This window comes from Lytechinus pictus, chromosome 17 (assembly GCF_037042905.1).
Source record: "Lytechinus pictus isolate F3 Inbred chromosome 17, Lp3.0, whole genome shotgun sequence".
In the NCBI taxonomy this organism is placed as follows: domain Eukaryota; kingdom Metazoa; phylum Echinodermata; class Echinoidea; order Temnopleuroida; family Toxopneustidae; genus Lytechinus; species Lytechinus pictus.
In genome coordinates this window covers 3,004,640-3,019,428 of record NC_087261.1, presented here as the reverse complement: position 1 = coordinate 3,019,428, position 14,789 = coordinate 3,004,640, and the positions used below count along the sequence as shown (strand labels likewise).

The following is a 14,789-nucleotide window of genomic DNA, read 5'->3' as shown; positions in this document are numbered from 1 at the left end:
AAACACTAAAATGATTCAACTGATGAGGAGGTGCCATGGCCTAGTGGTCTAAGGCGCATGGCTATATATATACATTGAAAGTTCGGGGTTCGATCCCAGGCCGCGGCACCTATGCCCGTGAGCAAGGCATTTAATCTACAATGCTCTTTTATCCTGCTTTCAAATAAATGGAAATGCTATATGCATTATTGGTAACTCGGTGTGCACTTATTTTAAAAAAAAAAAATAACGTGTCTACTAGTTTATAATAGTTTGAAATATCGGCCCTAACGGTTCTGCTTTACAGTGGTTGCCTGGGAAATGTGTCACCGTGCCATATTTATGCATATTTCTTGATTAATACATCTGAAAGAATTAAACTGATGAAAGAAATATATCCTTCAAATATCAAATGTTCGCAGCAGTTCACTCTCGATATAGCCGACAAATAGAAAAGTCAAACACAAATTTTGAAAATTCAATCGAAATTAATTGCAACGTAAGTTTGGTTTGGTTTTATTCACGATCAAAAATAGATAATATATTAACAAAATAAACATTGTATGATCAAACGATATTATGCAACAGCATCTAAACATAACAATGAATGCAATACAAGATATCGAATATTTATACACATAATAAGAAAGTTATGGTATTCCAAAGTTTCGTATATTTAAAGGACAAATCTATCCCAACAAAAAGTTGTTTTGAATAAAAAGAGAACATCAAACAAGTATAACACTAAAAATTTCATCAAAATAAGGTGTAAAATAAAAAAGTAATGACATCTTAATGTTAAGCCTAATTTCACAAAACAGATATGCACATCCTGGTCATGCTGGTCGGTATGCAAATGAGGGGACTGATGACGCCACCCACTCACTATTTCTTTTGTATTTTATGATATGAAATATTCTTATTTGCTCCTCATTGTGTGAAACAAAGTTTTCTCCTCACTGAACATGTGGAATGACCCTTGTTTGAACATTTTATGGTTGAGTAAAGTTGGTTCTTATTGTCCTCTGTAAAAATGAATTAATGTATAATTCAAACAATAACAAACATAAGAAATAGTGAGTGAGTGAGTGACATCATCAACTCTCTTATTTGCATATCAATGAGTTGTGCATAACTGTTTTGCAAAAAATAAGCAAAATTTAAAATGTCATAATAACTTCTTGTTTTACATCCGATTTTGATGAATTTTTCTGCATTATGCTTGTTTGATTTTTCTATATTGATTCAAATCAACATTTTTCTTCAGCACAACACGGATGCTATTAATTAGAATATACATATACACTGATTATCTCGAGCCGAAATAAGGAAATCCTGATATCCCTGAAAATGAAGGTATTTTTATGATACTGAAATAAAATGCATGTCCAACGTACACTATTTCCCTCATGAAAGGAATTGATCTTGAAATTGAATTTATTATCCAAAAAGTACAAATACAGCATAAAAACCGTACATCATCAAAGAAGTAGAATGAAATATAATAGTTTACAGGAAACCAGAACCAGAAAATAGCATGAATGCTAGTCGGGTCTGGTACCTTTAAATGCTCAAGTACAAAATATTTGTCTTGTTGAAAAAAAATATTATTAATGAAATACATACTCACATAATTAAAGTTGAATATACTATTGACATAACCTGCGATACAAATGAAATTTATATTATAGTAGTAAAAACAATACATGTTCACAATAATCTTAAGTTGCTCGAAGTGATGTATATTAAAAAAATAATGCTAGAATTGCATTTATAGTTTTTTTTTCAAGTTAAGAGTCAGTTCAAGAAATATGTCAAAATGATGTTAAGAAACACATTTACATGCAGAAGAAGAATCTATTAAAATAAAATAAATCTAAAAATATGTGTAAGTGAAAGGCAAATAAATTGTTGAAAGTCCAAGAAAAGCAAAATCTTATATTTTTTTAATATCTATTGTCCCCAAACACAATCTCCCTAGAAATACCAGATCCGGATACAAAATGGCAGTTCCCTACTGAAAATCGCCATATACTTCTTCGCTATATAGAGGTTCAAAGTCCTCAATCCGGCCGTTTTCAGTGGCAGAATTTTGCCCTTGTCCACTATTACCGCCCTCGTAGCTGTAATACATAGGTGCCCCTTTCGCCTCATATGTGGTCTCCGATGCTGTATAGTTCTCGTAAAACGGTGATTCTGTAACCCGTTCAAGATCATCAGAGCTTTGTTCGTTTTCCTCATCAGCGGCGATGCCGACATCCAATCGCCCTTCTTGACTAGAGTGATCGCGTTTATTTGAATATCTGCTAAGATCAATGTCTGAAGAAGGACAACGGTGCAGAGGAGAACCTTGCCCGACATATCCTTCGTATTCCACGCATTCCTCTGTATCTTCTTGAGCTTTGTTCGTTTCTTGAGGATGGGTACCTACAGGAGGCCGAGTCAGGAGGTCATGTTTGAAGTGAGTAGTATCCTGGGATGAGTATATTGGGTTGATGTACAGGTCATCATTGTTACCTGGTTCTTTATCATCGGTCTTGTTTGTTCCGCGTCTGTTGTGCAAAATATCATTAATGTAAGAGAGAGAGGGAGAGAGAGAGAGAGGGGGGGGGGGGGAGAGAAACATGTCTTGATTATTCGATAAATCCCTTTTCACCCTCTCACTGATTGTATTTCGGATCACCCCAGGTATAGTAAGTGGTGAGGGGCAGTGGCGTTGGCCTATGAAAAAAAAAGGTCAGGAGGGGCAAATAAGTGTGACAAGCCCCCCCCCTCCCTCCCCAAACACACCCACACCAACGCAAAGACATGATAGAAGGACATTCTTTAAGGGCCGGGGTGTTTTTGCCTTTTGGGATGACGAACTATAGTTCGTTTTCAGATTGACGAACCCTTTGGAATAATGCGACAAATATCAACGAATCCCTTTTTTAGTCTTGTTTAGTAACGCTTATGTTGGTATACGGAATGTTACTATTCGGGAATAAAAATCCTTAGGGATCCCGAACATTCGGAATAAGATATAGGCCTAAGCCTAAACCAAATCAAGGAACGTCTGCTTAGGCATGTTTGGGGACCAATGAATACGCTTATAAATGATGAATTATGACGAATCATATGACATTCGATATCAATGTAATACTTTTCTTTACTATATATTTGGAATGAAATAAACTGTGATATCTAGGAACACGAAAATTGATGACGAAAGTATGATACCTCTTTCTCCAGAAGACGTAGCATGTCACCACCAAGCAAATACCAATAACACAAAGGACTGATGATACTGCAGGTGCCACTGCGCCGTTCGATCCTCCGCTACCTAAATAATATAACATTTCAGAACCATTTTCAAGAGATTAGACGCAATGATTATTGATATTAATCAAGTTAATTATTTTTATGTCATGAACACTTGAGAACGATTGATTAAATATTTGATTTGGAGAAAAAAAAATCATACAAATTGCGCCAAACTGCAAATAGGCCTACAAATAAGATACCACAATGACCAACTTATTCTCAATAGATGTCCAAACCTAATTTTACCTTCCATATCTCCTGCCTAAAAAAACTGTTCACAAGTTAAATTTACCGAAACCCAAAATATATTTGAATAAAAGGAGGAACAGTATATAAACGCTAATCAATCTGCAACAAAATCGGAGGTAAATGGTCAAAAATTTTGCTCAATTTCATTATGAGGAGCGATATGCAAATAAGAGTGTGTTTTCCACGGCCATACTTGTAAAACCACGTTGAGCACGTTGGGTATTCAAAACAAGAGTCGACATAGTCGGTGAACTACTTCTTGCGAAAGCGGTTGTTGCTTGCAAAGTTTTGGTTGTCACCAATTCTGGAGGGGGGGGGGAGACAGAACATTAGTACACTTTATCTATGGTCGAAAAAAATATAAGAAACAAATTAATTGCTTATTATTGCATAGTACCTAGGCACTAGCGTACCTACGGGGGGGCAGGGGGGGCACTCTGCCCCCCCTGACGAGTCACAACCCATGCAAAAACGTATCTTTGCCCCCCCTGACGGGCTTGAGAAACCTTTTTTGCCCCCCCTGACGAGCTTTAAGACCTTTAATGCCCCCCTGGTACGAAATACTTTATCGAAGACCTTTTTTTTTTTTTTTTTTTTTTTTTTTTTTGCTTGTCAAATTTTTTGGTGGACGGTTTTGCCCCCCCCCCCCTGTGGAAAATCCTAGGTACGCCACTGTACCTAGGTTTTTTCATTTTGTCAGTAATACAATTGAAGTAAGCACTCCACTGTTTGTCTGGTGTCAGTGAGTCTATGCACAGAAAGTACAATTCTTAAAGGACAAAGTCCACCCCAACAAAAAGTGGATTTGAATCCGGGGGGCCACTTCCATTGACAAGTGGATACCATGCGCGACCATGGGGTCTCGAAAAGCACCCTAAACACGTATTTTCTATATTCTGAAAATGCACCCCTTAGCAAGTATTGGCGTGTGAAACCCTACCCCCTAAACAAGTAATTGTTATGTCACGGACGATGGTCGTCGGTTTTACCTTTACATCATTGGGTTTAGTAGGCTAATAGTACGGCCCCACCTCCCACACCTCGCGCAAATCGTACTCTAAACACGTAGTGTTGACTGTTGGGGCAAAAAGTACATCCTTTATAAAACATTTTAGTCTTAATTTTTTTATACCCTCGCAAATCTGACCCTAAACACGTAGCTTTCCTAGCGAAATAGATACCCTTTTTTCATTATTTTAGTTTTTTTGTCACCCTTATTACGTTACGTACGTAACGTGCCCTATCTTGAAAAAGACATCCTTTTTACGTGTTTTTTGGGTCGCGCATGGTATCCACTCCTCAATGTAAGTGCCCACCCCCCCGGATTTGAATAAAAAAAGAAAAATCCGTCAAGCACAACACAGAAAATTTCATCAAAATCGGATGTGTAATAAGAAGTTATGAAATTTTTAAGTTTCGCTTAATTTCATAAAATAGTTATATTCTCATCTTGGTCAAAGTGCAAATGAGGGAACTGATGGCATCACTCACTCCCTGTTTCTTTTGTATTATATCATATGAAATATGATATGTTCTATTTTTCTCCTCATCAGCTCATTGCCTTGTGAAACAAAGTTTTATTTCACGCTGAACATGTGGAATTACAACTGTTTAACATTTTATGTTTTAGTCAAGTTGGTTGGTAAAATCGGTAAAAATTGAAATATTGTATAATTCAAACAATAAAAACAAAATAGTAATAGAGGGACATCGTCGATTCTATTATTTGCATGTGACTAAATTGTGCATATAACCATTTTGTGAAAAATAAGCGAAACTTTAAAATGTCATAACTTTCTTATTTTACATCCGATTTTGATGAAATTTTCAGCATTATACTTGTCTGATTTTTCTCTATTGATTCAAATCACTATTTTTTTTTTAGGTGGACTTGAGTTTTAAGGTATTTCACTGATAAAGATAATGGGGCAATATTTTACAACATAATCATTCAAAAGGCATGCACTGACTTTGGATTTAAGGGGACTTACCAGTTGTAGTATGTCGTATTTCTGTCAAGCTAATATCGTCAACTCCTATGGTCGTTGGGTTGGACCCTCGGATAGCGGTGAAAGATATCTGTAGAATAAAAAGGTTATCAGTTCCAATATCCTCAGAACTTATACACTATTCAACATTGACAGATAAAAAAAGAAACCATCTTAAGTCCAGTCTGCCAATCTGTATTGTAAAATGATTGATTAAACATCCAATTGGCTGGTGAATGCAGAGTAAATGCAATTTCTCGGAAATTATCATTTTCCACAATAAACATTTCCACGATTTTTGCACACGTTATTTAGGGCCATATGAAAATATGAAAGTAAATTGTATCCTTGCATTCTGTTCTTTTATATACTGAATATATAAAAGAACAGAATGCAAGGACACAATTTACTTTCATATTTTCATATTGAAGAGTGGCAATATACTCCCAGTCAAGGCCATGATCCGACTTTTCAATATCGGTAAACTTTCTCTAAATTTTATCTTACCCATGAATATTTGATTTCAGTTTATACTTTCGACACAACATGTCTCGTGCTTGCACATTCTCTTTAATCATGCTACGATTTCAAAAATTGAAAAAGAAAGTCTTTATTCAAAATTACAAATTGATTATCAGTTTTATCCAACGCCCCAGCAATGGGGGAGGGGTGGGGTCCATATTAAATCTTAAGTTAACGTTATATTCTTTTTGGCCAATTGAATGTTCATTCAAAGTTACTTTCTAGTTCGATATTTTTTATTATCATTATTATTATTATTATTATTATTTATCATTATTAATATTATCATTATTATTATTATTATTATCATTTATTTATTTATTTATTTATTTATTCATTTTTTTTTTGGGGGGGGGCGTAATCTTAAAGGTCAGGTCCACCCCATAAAAATGTTAACAGGTAATTTGAATAAATAGAGAAAAATCAAACTAGCTCAACACTGAAAATTTCATCAAAATCGGATGTAAAATAAGAAAGTTATGACATTTTAAAGTTTCGATTATTTTTCACAAAACAGTAATATGCACAACTGAGTGACATGCAAATGAGATAGTCGATGATTTTCCCCACTAGATCTCATGTTTTTTATTGTTTGATTTGTACAATATTTTATTTTTTACGAATTTGACAATAAGGACCAACTTGACTGAACCACATCGTATTAAACAATGCTAATGCCACATGTTCAGGGAGGATTTAATCATCGTTTCACTTGAAAATGAGGAGAAAATTAGAATAATTCCTATTTCAGATAATAAAATACGAAAGAAATAGTGAGTTGATGACGTCATCAGTCTCCTCATTTGCATACCGACCAGGGTGTGCATATAACTGTTTTATTTTTAAATTAAGCAAAACTTTAAAATGTCATAACTTTCTTATTTTACAACCGATTTTGATGAAATTTTCAGTGTTATGTTTGTTGGATTTATCTCTTTTTATTCAAATCAACTTTTTATTGGAGTGGACTTTTCCTTTAAAGACTTCAATCACGTGGGGATATACCTTAACAGATGATGCACAGGTGAAAGGTACTTGTCTAAAGTACCACTGCCTTGGAAGATCACCCTCACTAAAGATGGGATCCTCACCCTCACAAGCTGTGACTCTTAAAGATCCATACAGCGGGCTCGGGTCATTGGTGTAGTAAAAGAAACGAAATGACAAGATACCACTTCTAGAACTCGGATACGATACAGATGGTAGATTGAATGTTGCATACGTTCCAGAACGATCGGAGATTTTATTAATGATTGCTCTGTAGTACTTGCTTCCACTTGTAGCTACGAGAAATGTAATGCATTGGATATTATTTAGTTTACATTATCCTACAAACCATTTCAACAGATGACACGCAATGGTCATTGAATTCAATCGCTAATCAAAGCATAAAGTGCGCCAACTCGACAGTATAATTGCGAGGCGCCATTTCACAACCAAGGCGGAACAAAATAATCTAAATAATAGTTACACTTCATGGCAGTTTTCCTATATTAATAGGGGTGCACGCGACCCCAACCCAAATTAAACGGGTTTAAAGGCCCCAAACAAAAAAAGTTCGACCGTCTTCAGACTTTTTTTTGTTTCTATTTTGCAAAGTTTTATTCTAAAACCGTTTTTTTTTTCGACGAGAACCAAATTTTAGACAAAGTGATCTATCTCCACGTCAGTAATGAATTACTATTCCATCATTGACGTTATGGCAAAGCAAAGCTAAAAAAATTGTTTAGCACCAAGAAGAAAAAGAAGGAACTGGAAGAGTCAAATATGATATGAATTTCTACATATATCACAAAATATTTTTTTCTCGCACGTTTTGCATAATTGCGAACTGCTGTTTTTTTTCCTTTGCTCATTGGGCCACGGACTTTTGCATCACAACTGATATATAATGAGTATTTATACCTTGGTCACATTTGCTCTTCGGCGGCCGTACGGCGAGTTGAAAACAGCCGTTTTAACATTTTATGCACGAGCTACATATAGGTGGCGTGCATAAAAATGAATAAAACGGCTGTTTTCGACTCGCCGTACGGCCGCCGGAGAGCAAATGTGACCAAGGTATTAGCTAACTATGGTTATAATGGCATGTATAGGCCTACCTTTTACACAAGTCACACCTACATGACCTACCTGTTCGAACAGTCCAATGCGGATTTATTGCGTTCCCTAATTGAGTAATCCCGCAGTCACCCGATTCGAATGTGCAATTCCACGCTGTATTAGGAAATGTTTAAATAAACATTTTAATATTAATTTCTCTCCAATGTCAGTGTCACAGACACACCCGGGAGACACACTTACATGTCTTACTCCAAACCAATCGATTGCATTTTAATTTGAATTGAAGTAATATCTTTAGTTGATTTGGTGTCGCTTGCCTTATACATGTTATATGTGACTGTAACATTCTTCACGCAGGTACGATATTTCGTTCACCGAGATACTGACATCCTTTCGCATAGCTTTATTTTGGAAAGGTTTTTTTTTTTGTCTTTCTTAATCTCATCAATAAGTTAACCTGACTGGCAAGTTCTTTTGATCTGTGATTTTTTTAAAAAACCCATACCAAATTTTGTATTATTATTATTAATTTATTTAAATTGAATTAAATTATCTTGTAATTATTTGTATTATGTTGAAGAATGAAAAATAAATTGAATTGAATTGAAAAAATTGAATTGAAGTGTAACGGAAATAACAGATGTTACACAACGGATGTTATTTTCTCGTTTATTTATTTAGGCCTCCCAATTATCTGTTTGTAACAAAAAGATTCACCCAAAAAGAGGCAATAATCGAAACAATAGGAAATCAACAATATACAAAACTATATATTCAACTTACATCCAGCACGGGCCGATAGAATTTCCAATAAAATCACTAGAACTGAGACCGTACAATTTATATACCTGAGCACCATTTTGTTTCCTTGGCCGTTATGGTATCGAAATATCATCAGTTCCACCACGTCCAAACCAGTCAAGCAAAAATCATTACATTGCAATATTCAAGTTCCAAATGAAGGCCTACTGATGGTAAAAGAAATTGAATAAAACATAAAGTTTGTAGCCAGTCATGCAGGTTTTTAGAAATATTTTGTAATCTTTGCGCTGTGGTAGCAATTATTATTCTAATTGCTGTTAATTTTCTCGATGTAAATCCGCCTCACACTTGAATAGAAACTATGGTTCTTATGTTTCATTGCTTCCTGTTTCCTTGAATATAAAACGCAGCCTACAAATAGGAAAAGTTTAGGCCTTTTTCGATCAACATGATCAAAGAGCTTTTCATATCCGGTAGGAATATTAGTGTAGGGCATTGACAACCCGCTGTAAATATGTATACAGTTAATGGGTAGACCTACACATTTTAGCTGATGATATTCCGTGCTGGTACGTTCCAAATTTACATTATTTGTGTTTCTCATGCTTTTGAATATAGGCCTATATACACTAATAAAGCAGGGACCGAAGTTTTAATGAATGTGCCTACATAATTATGCAAAAGCGTCAACAGAGGAAGAGGATGCATACCTCATGTTTTCATTGTGTGTGTGTTAAGTGTGGGTGTGGGAGGGAGTTGGGTGGGATGAGGGTGTGTGTGCGAGCGTTTATAACGTCACCACCGGAAGACGTGAAAGACCATTGTGGCTAGGGGATGTCCGGTTCGAACCCCAAATGCGTCACTATATAAGGAAGTTTATTGCCTGACTTTATTCCAGAATGATGATGTTAAATACTAATGATATGCAGCATATACTGTATATAGCGCTTTATCCAATTTTGCTAGTCCCTTAGTTTGATATCACGGCTAATCTAATCGGTCGCTCTAGCATTCTAGGAATTTTTGTACCTACCGGGGCCTTTTACTAAACCGGATGAACCCTGTCGTTCAAATTCCAGAGACTTTATCCACTTATCATCATTTTCATCACATTATCACCACCACCATCATAATCATTATCATCAACATCACCATCATCATCTCCATCATCATCACCACTATCTTTACAATCATCATCATCATCATCATCATCATCATCATCATCATCATCATCATCATCATCATCATCATTATCATCATCATCATCATCATCATCATCATCATCATCATCATCATCATCCTCATCACCATAATCTTATATCATCGTTATCGTCATCATCATCATCATCATCATCATCACGACTAACATCGTTCATCAAACAATTCTGAACATTGACCAAAATAAATTTGACATAAAATGAACAAAAATCATCAATCATCCAAAACGTAATTTGTATTATATCAAGTATTTAAATGTACTTTGACGAAAAATGTAAGTCCACCCCGAAAATTGTTGATTTGAATCGATAGAAAAAAACATATCACTGAAAATTTCATCCAAATCCGATGTAAAATAAGAGAGCTATGATGTTTTAAAGTGTCGCTTATTTTTCACAAAACTGTTATATGCACAACTCAGTGATATGCAAAAGTGTCGATGATGTCGTTCACTCACTATTTCTTTTGTTTTTTATTTGTTTAATTATACAATATTTCACTTTTAACATATTTGACCATAAGACCAACTTGACCTAACAATAAACTGTTTGAAATAATGATAATTCCACATGTTCAGGGAGAAATAAATTTTTGTTTCACATGGCAATGAGGAGAAAATTAGAATTTTCATATTTCATATAATAAAATACAAAAGAAATGGTGAGTGGGTGATGTCTCCGGTCTGCTCATTCGCATACCGACCAGGATGTGCATATAACTGTTTTGTGAAATTAAGCGAAACTTTAAAATGCCATAACTTTCTTATTTTACACCCGATTTTGATGAAATTTTCAGTGTTATATTTGTTGGAATTTTAACCTTTTATTCAAATTAACTTTTTTTTTGGGGGGGGGGGGTGATACTAATTTTGTGTATATAGCGCATATAAATAACGGTTATTATTATTATCATTATAAAAAAGTCGGCAATTTTATTTTCATCATGAAAACGATTTAGTTAATTGAGCTTACCATTTAAATTTAAGTAGAAACAATGCTACATTCATGAATTTGGCTAATCACACAATTTTCATTGACTTTTACACGAGATCCAGTAATTGAGCAATTTAATTTGGGACATGCATTTACAAAATGTTGCTTAATTTCGAAATCGCCTAGACAGGGGTTGCAAATTTGGTCTTAAAGGTTGCTTGAGACATGAAAGTAAAAGGTTAGACGATGGAGCGACACGGCGTCAGGTAGAATTACAGCATGAACTGTCCCCCACCCTTTGAGAACAACTTCTAAAGTTAACCAAGATCGCATACATTCGTAATTCCGAAGCTTCGTTAATCCGAAGGTTCGGATATTCCGAAGGTTCGTTATTCTGAAGGTTCGTATTTCCGAAGGTTTGTTATTCTGAAGGTTCGTATTTCCGAAGGTTCATAATTCCGAAGGTTCGTTAGTCCGAAAACGAAATGATTAACGAACGTAATTTCGTTTTCGGACTAACGAACCTTCGAAACAATGAACCTTAGCCTATTTCGTTTTCGGATTAACGAACCTTTGGAATAACGCCACAAATGTTCGGATTAACGAACATCGAGGTATAGGCAATTTACGTGTTTCGGAATTACGAAGTGTAACCATCAAGATAACCTTTTCACCGATATGACGGCAATCTACCATCGTCATAAGTATTTGCTACTTTATTGAGTAGATGTTAACACTATCTTATGACTCAAGTCAACGATTTCTGTTGAAATGTTTCGCTTGATATAAACGAAGATAACCTTTTCACCGATATGACTGCAATCTACCATCGTTATAAGTATTTGCTACTTTATTGAGTAGATATTAACACTATCTTATGACTCAAGTCCAGCGGCGTAACAGGGGTCAGTGGCCAGGGGGGCAAGAGCAAAAAATTTCCCGGTCATATCATGGTATGAACAGGGGTAATGGTGTAATGAGGCGACTATTTTGAGAGGGCCAGATATTGCGTATCGGACAGAATTTATCTTTAAAAAAAGTTGCGAGCGAGCGAAGCGAGCGAGCAAAAAATTTGACCATTTTAATACAAAAATCCAATTTTGTGATAGATTTTGACATGATATCCAGAGAATGATATATTTCACTCTTCTTTGCAGCAGTAGGAAGAGTAAGAAACGAGGGGCGCAGTATAGTACATGACCTAAAAAGCTGCTTTATATAAGTCCCGAGCGAGCGAAGCGAGCGAAAAAAATCACATTTTCATTATAATAATAATACTTCTCTTATATAGCGCATAATAAACTGAAAGTTTGTCTACGCGCTTTACAATAAAGGAAACAAAAATACACATACTGCAAACAAAATAGAATATAACTTTGAGCTATTTTTCAATATTATATTCAGTAAATAAAATCATATTGTATACTTTTCCTTTGCTTTTCTTTCCTCCTTTTTTTTGTTCTTGTTTGTAGAACATTTTGGGGCCATGGCCCAACACTTCCATACGAAGTGCTGTGCGGTTGGGGTCCGGGGCGGATCCCCTGGAACTTCTTGACATCAAAGCCATTTAAACCTCGCAGATTGCCGCTATTTTAATCAAATCACGGGCATGTACAGGATATTTTACACAACACATTTATTCAACCCAGTTGCGTAATGAACCAAATATTTTGAGGGGCAAAACATAGTAATAATGTGGGAAAAATCTGTAAAAAGTCACCAACGTGCAAAGCGAGCTGGAAAAAATTGATTATTAAAATTACATTCTAATTATGTGATAGATTTATCCATTATAGTAGACCGGCCAAAAGTCAAAAAGTGCTCTAGATAAGGATTCGACGGCAAAATTTGTTAATGCTTGGCATCCCAGCTAAAAGTCTTGCAAAAATACCCAGGAATAGCGTACGGCCGGATGCCAAGCGCAATTTTGCGTGAAAGTGTCATTTTTAGCGTAAAAACTGAAAGAATGTCGAAAAGCACGCATTTTGATATTTTGACGGATTATCATCATATTTTTAATTATCTTTGATATGAAATTATTTTTATTCAGAGTTTCAAATTATAAGTCTCATAAATATGCATTTTAAATTTGAATATTACACACACACATATAGCACAGGGAAACATAAAACCGCGATTTCCTCCAAATAAAAGTTTGTGAAAACTATCAATAGTTTAAAGTTTATTTACGCAGCTTAAATTCTTCGATTTAACTGCGTTTATCCATCAAATGTATAGTAAATGTCCTAATGTCACAAATATTAAAAGAATTTTCAAGTAAGATGGAAGATATCTCACTTTATTTTATCCGAAAGGAGACAATGTGCATTTTACCAGGTGCGCATTTTGAAAGAAAAATTGAAAATACCGTACATTATGTACATAATTACATGTATAAGTACATACTAAAGCGAGTTTTTAATTACATGTATAAGTGCATTCTAAAGCGAGTTTTTAATTGGATAGCACAATTTGTCAATTCTTTGCATCCCAGCTTAAAGTCTTGCGGAAGTCCTGAGGAATAACGTACGGGCGGATGCCAAGCGCAATTTTGCGTGAAACTGTCATTTTTAGCGTAAAATCTGAAAGAATGTCGAAAATCACGCATTTTGATATTTTGACGGATTATTTTAATATTTTTGATTATCTTTGATATGCAATTATTTTTATTCAGTGTTTCAAATTATAAGTCTCATAAATATGCATTTCAAATTTGAATATTACACACACACATATGGCACAGGGAAACATAAAACCGCGATTTCCTCAAAATAAAAGTTTGTGAAAACTATCAATAGTTTAAAGTTTCTTACGCAACTTAAATTCTTCGATTTAAAAGCGTTTCTCAATCGAATGTATAGTAAATGTCCTAATGCCACAAAAATTAAAAGAGTTTTCAAGTAAGATGGAATATATCTCATTTTATGTTATCCGAAAGGAGACAATGTGCATTTTACCAGGCGCGCATTTTGAAAGAAAAATTGAAAATACCGTACATTATGTACATAATTACATGTATAAGTACATACTAAAGCGGGTTTTTAATTACATGTATAAGTACATACTAAAGCGAGTTTTTAATTGAATAGCACAATTTGGCAATTCTTTGCATCCCAGCTCAAATTCTTGCTGAAATACTGAGGAATAACGTACGGGCGGATGCCAAGTGCACTTTTGCGTGAAAGTATCATTTTTTGCGTGAAATCTGCAAGAATGTCGAAAATCACGCATTTTGATATTTTGACGGATTATCATCATATTTTTTATTATCTTTGATATGGGATTATTTTTATTCATAATTTCAAATTATATATCTACTAAATATGCATTTCAATTTGGAATATTACACACACATATATGGCAATATGACATACAAAAATCGTGATTTACTCAAAATAGAAGTTTGTGAACATTATCAATAGTTCTAAGTTTTTTTACAAGTTATTTTCTTCGATTGAAATTGGTTCATCTATTGAATATCGATCGTTTCTAATGTCACAAATATTAAAAGAACTTTCAAGTAAGATGGAAGAAATATTTTGCGAAAGGGGGCATGCAAAATTTAGCGGGGAGGGGGGGGGGGGCATTTTGAATGTAAAATTGAAGATACTGTAAATTATCAACATAATTACATGAATAAGTACATACTTAAAACGAGTTACAAAATTTCTGGCCGCAACTGCCTCTCCCCCCCCCCCTCCCCCCGCTGCCTAAGGTCATGTATAGTGTCCGAAAGGATTACATGGAGCTGAAAGTGTCCCGTTTTTCAAGA

At 34.9% G+C, this 14,789-nt stretch overlaps 1 protein-coding gene across 2 annotated transcripts; it reads right to left on the bottom strand.

Annotated features, from left to right (window-relative positions):
- Window positions 1-451: 451 nt before the first annotated feature.
- On the bottom strand, window positions 452-9,471 carry LOC129279940 (uncharacterized). Of its 2 annotated transcripts, XM_064112246.1 has the most exons (7): window positions 8,889-9,471; window positions 8,175-8,258; window positions 7,047-7,324; window positions 5,523-5,610; window positions 3,725-3,835; window positions 3,199-3,301; window positions 452-2,531 (listed from the first exon to the last, which is right to left on the bottom strand). In XM_064112246.1, exons 1-7 carry the CDS (start codon window positions 8,998-9,000, stop codon window positions 1,994-1,996), a joined length of 1,314 nt encoding a protein of 437 aa, XP_063968316.1. In that variant the 5' UTR covers window positions 9,001-9,471; the 3' UTR covers window positions 452-1,993. The 2 variants fall into 2 exon arrangements, with proteins under 2 accessions (XP_063968316.1, XP_063968317.1); XM_064112247.1 differs by lacking the exon at window positions 3,725-3,835 and having other exon boundaries at window positions 465-2,531; window positions 8,889-9,466.
- Window positions 9,472-14,789: the final 5,318 nt, after the last annotated feature.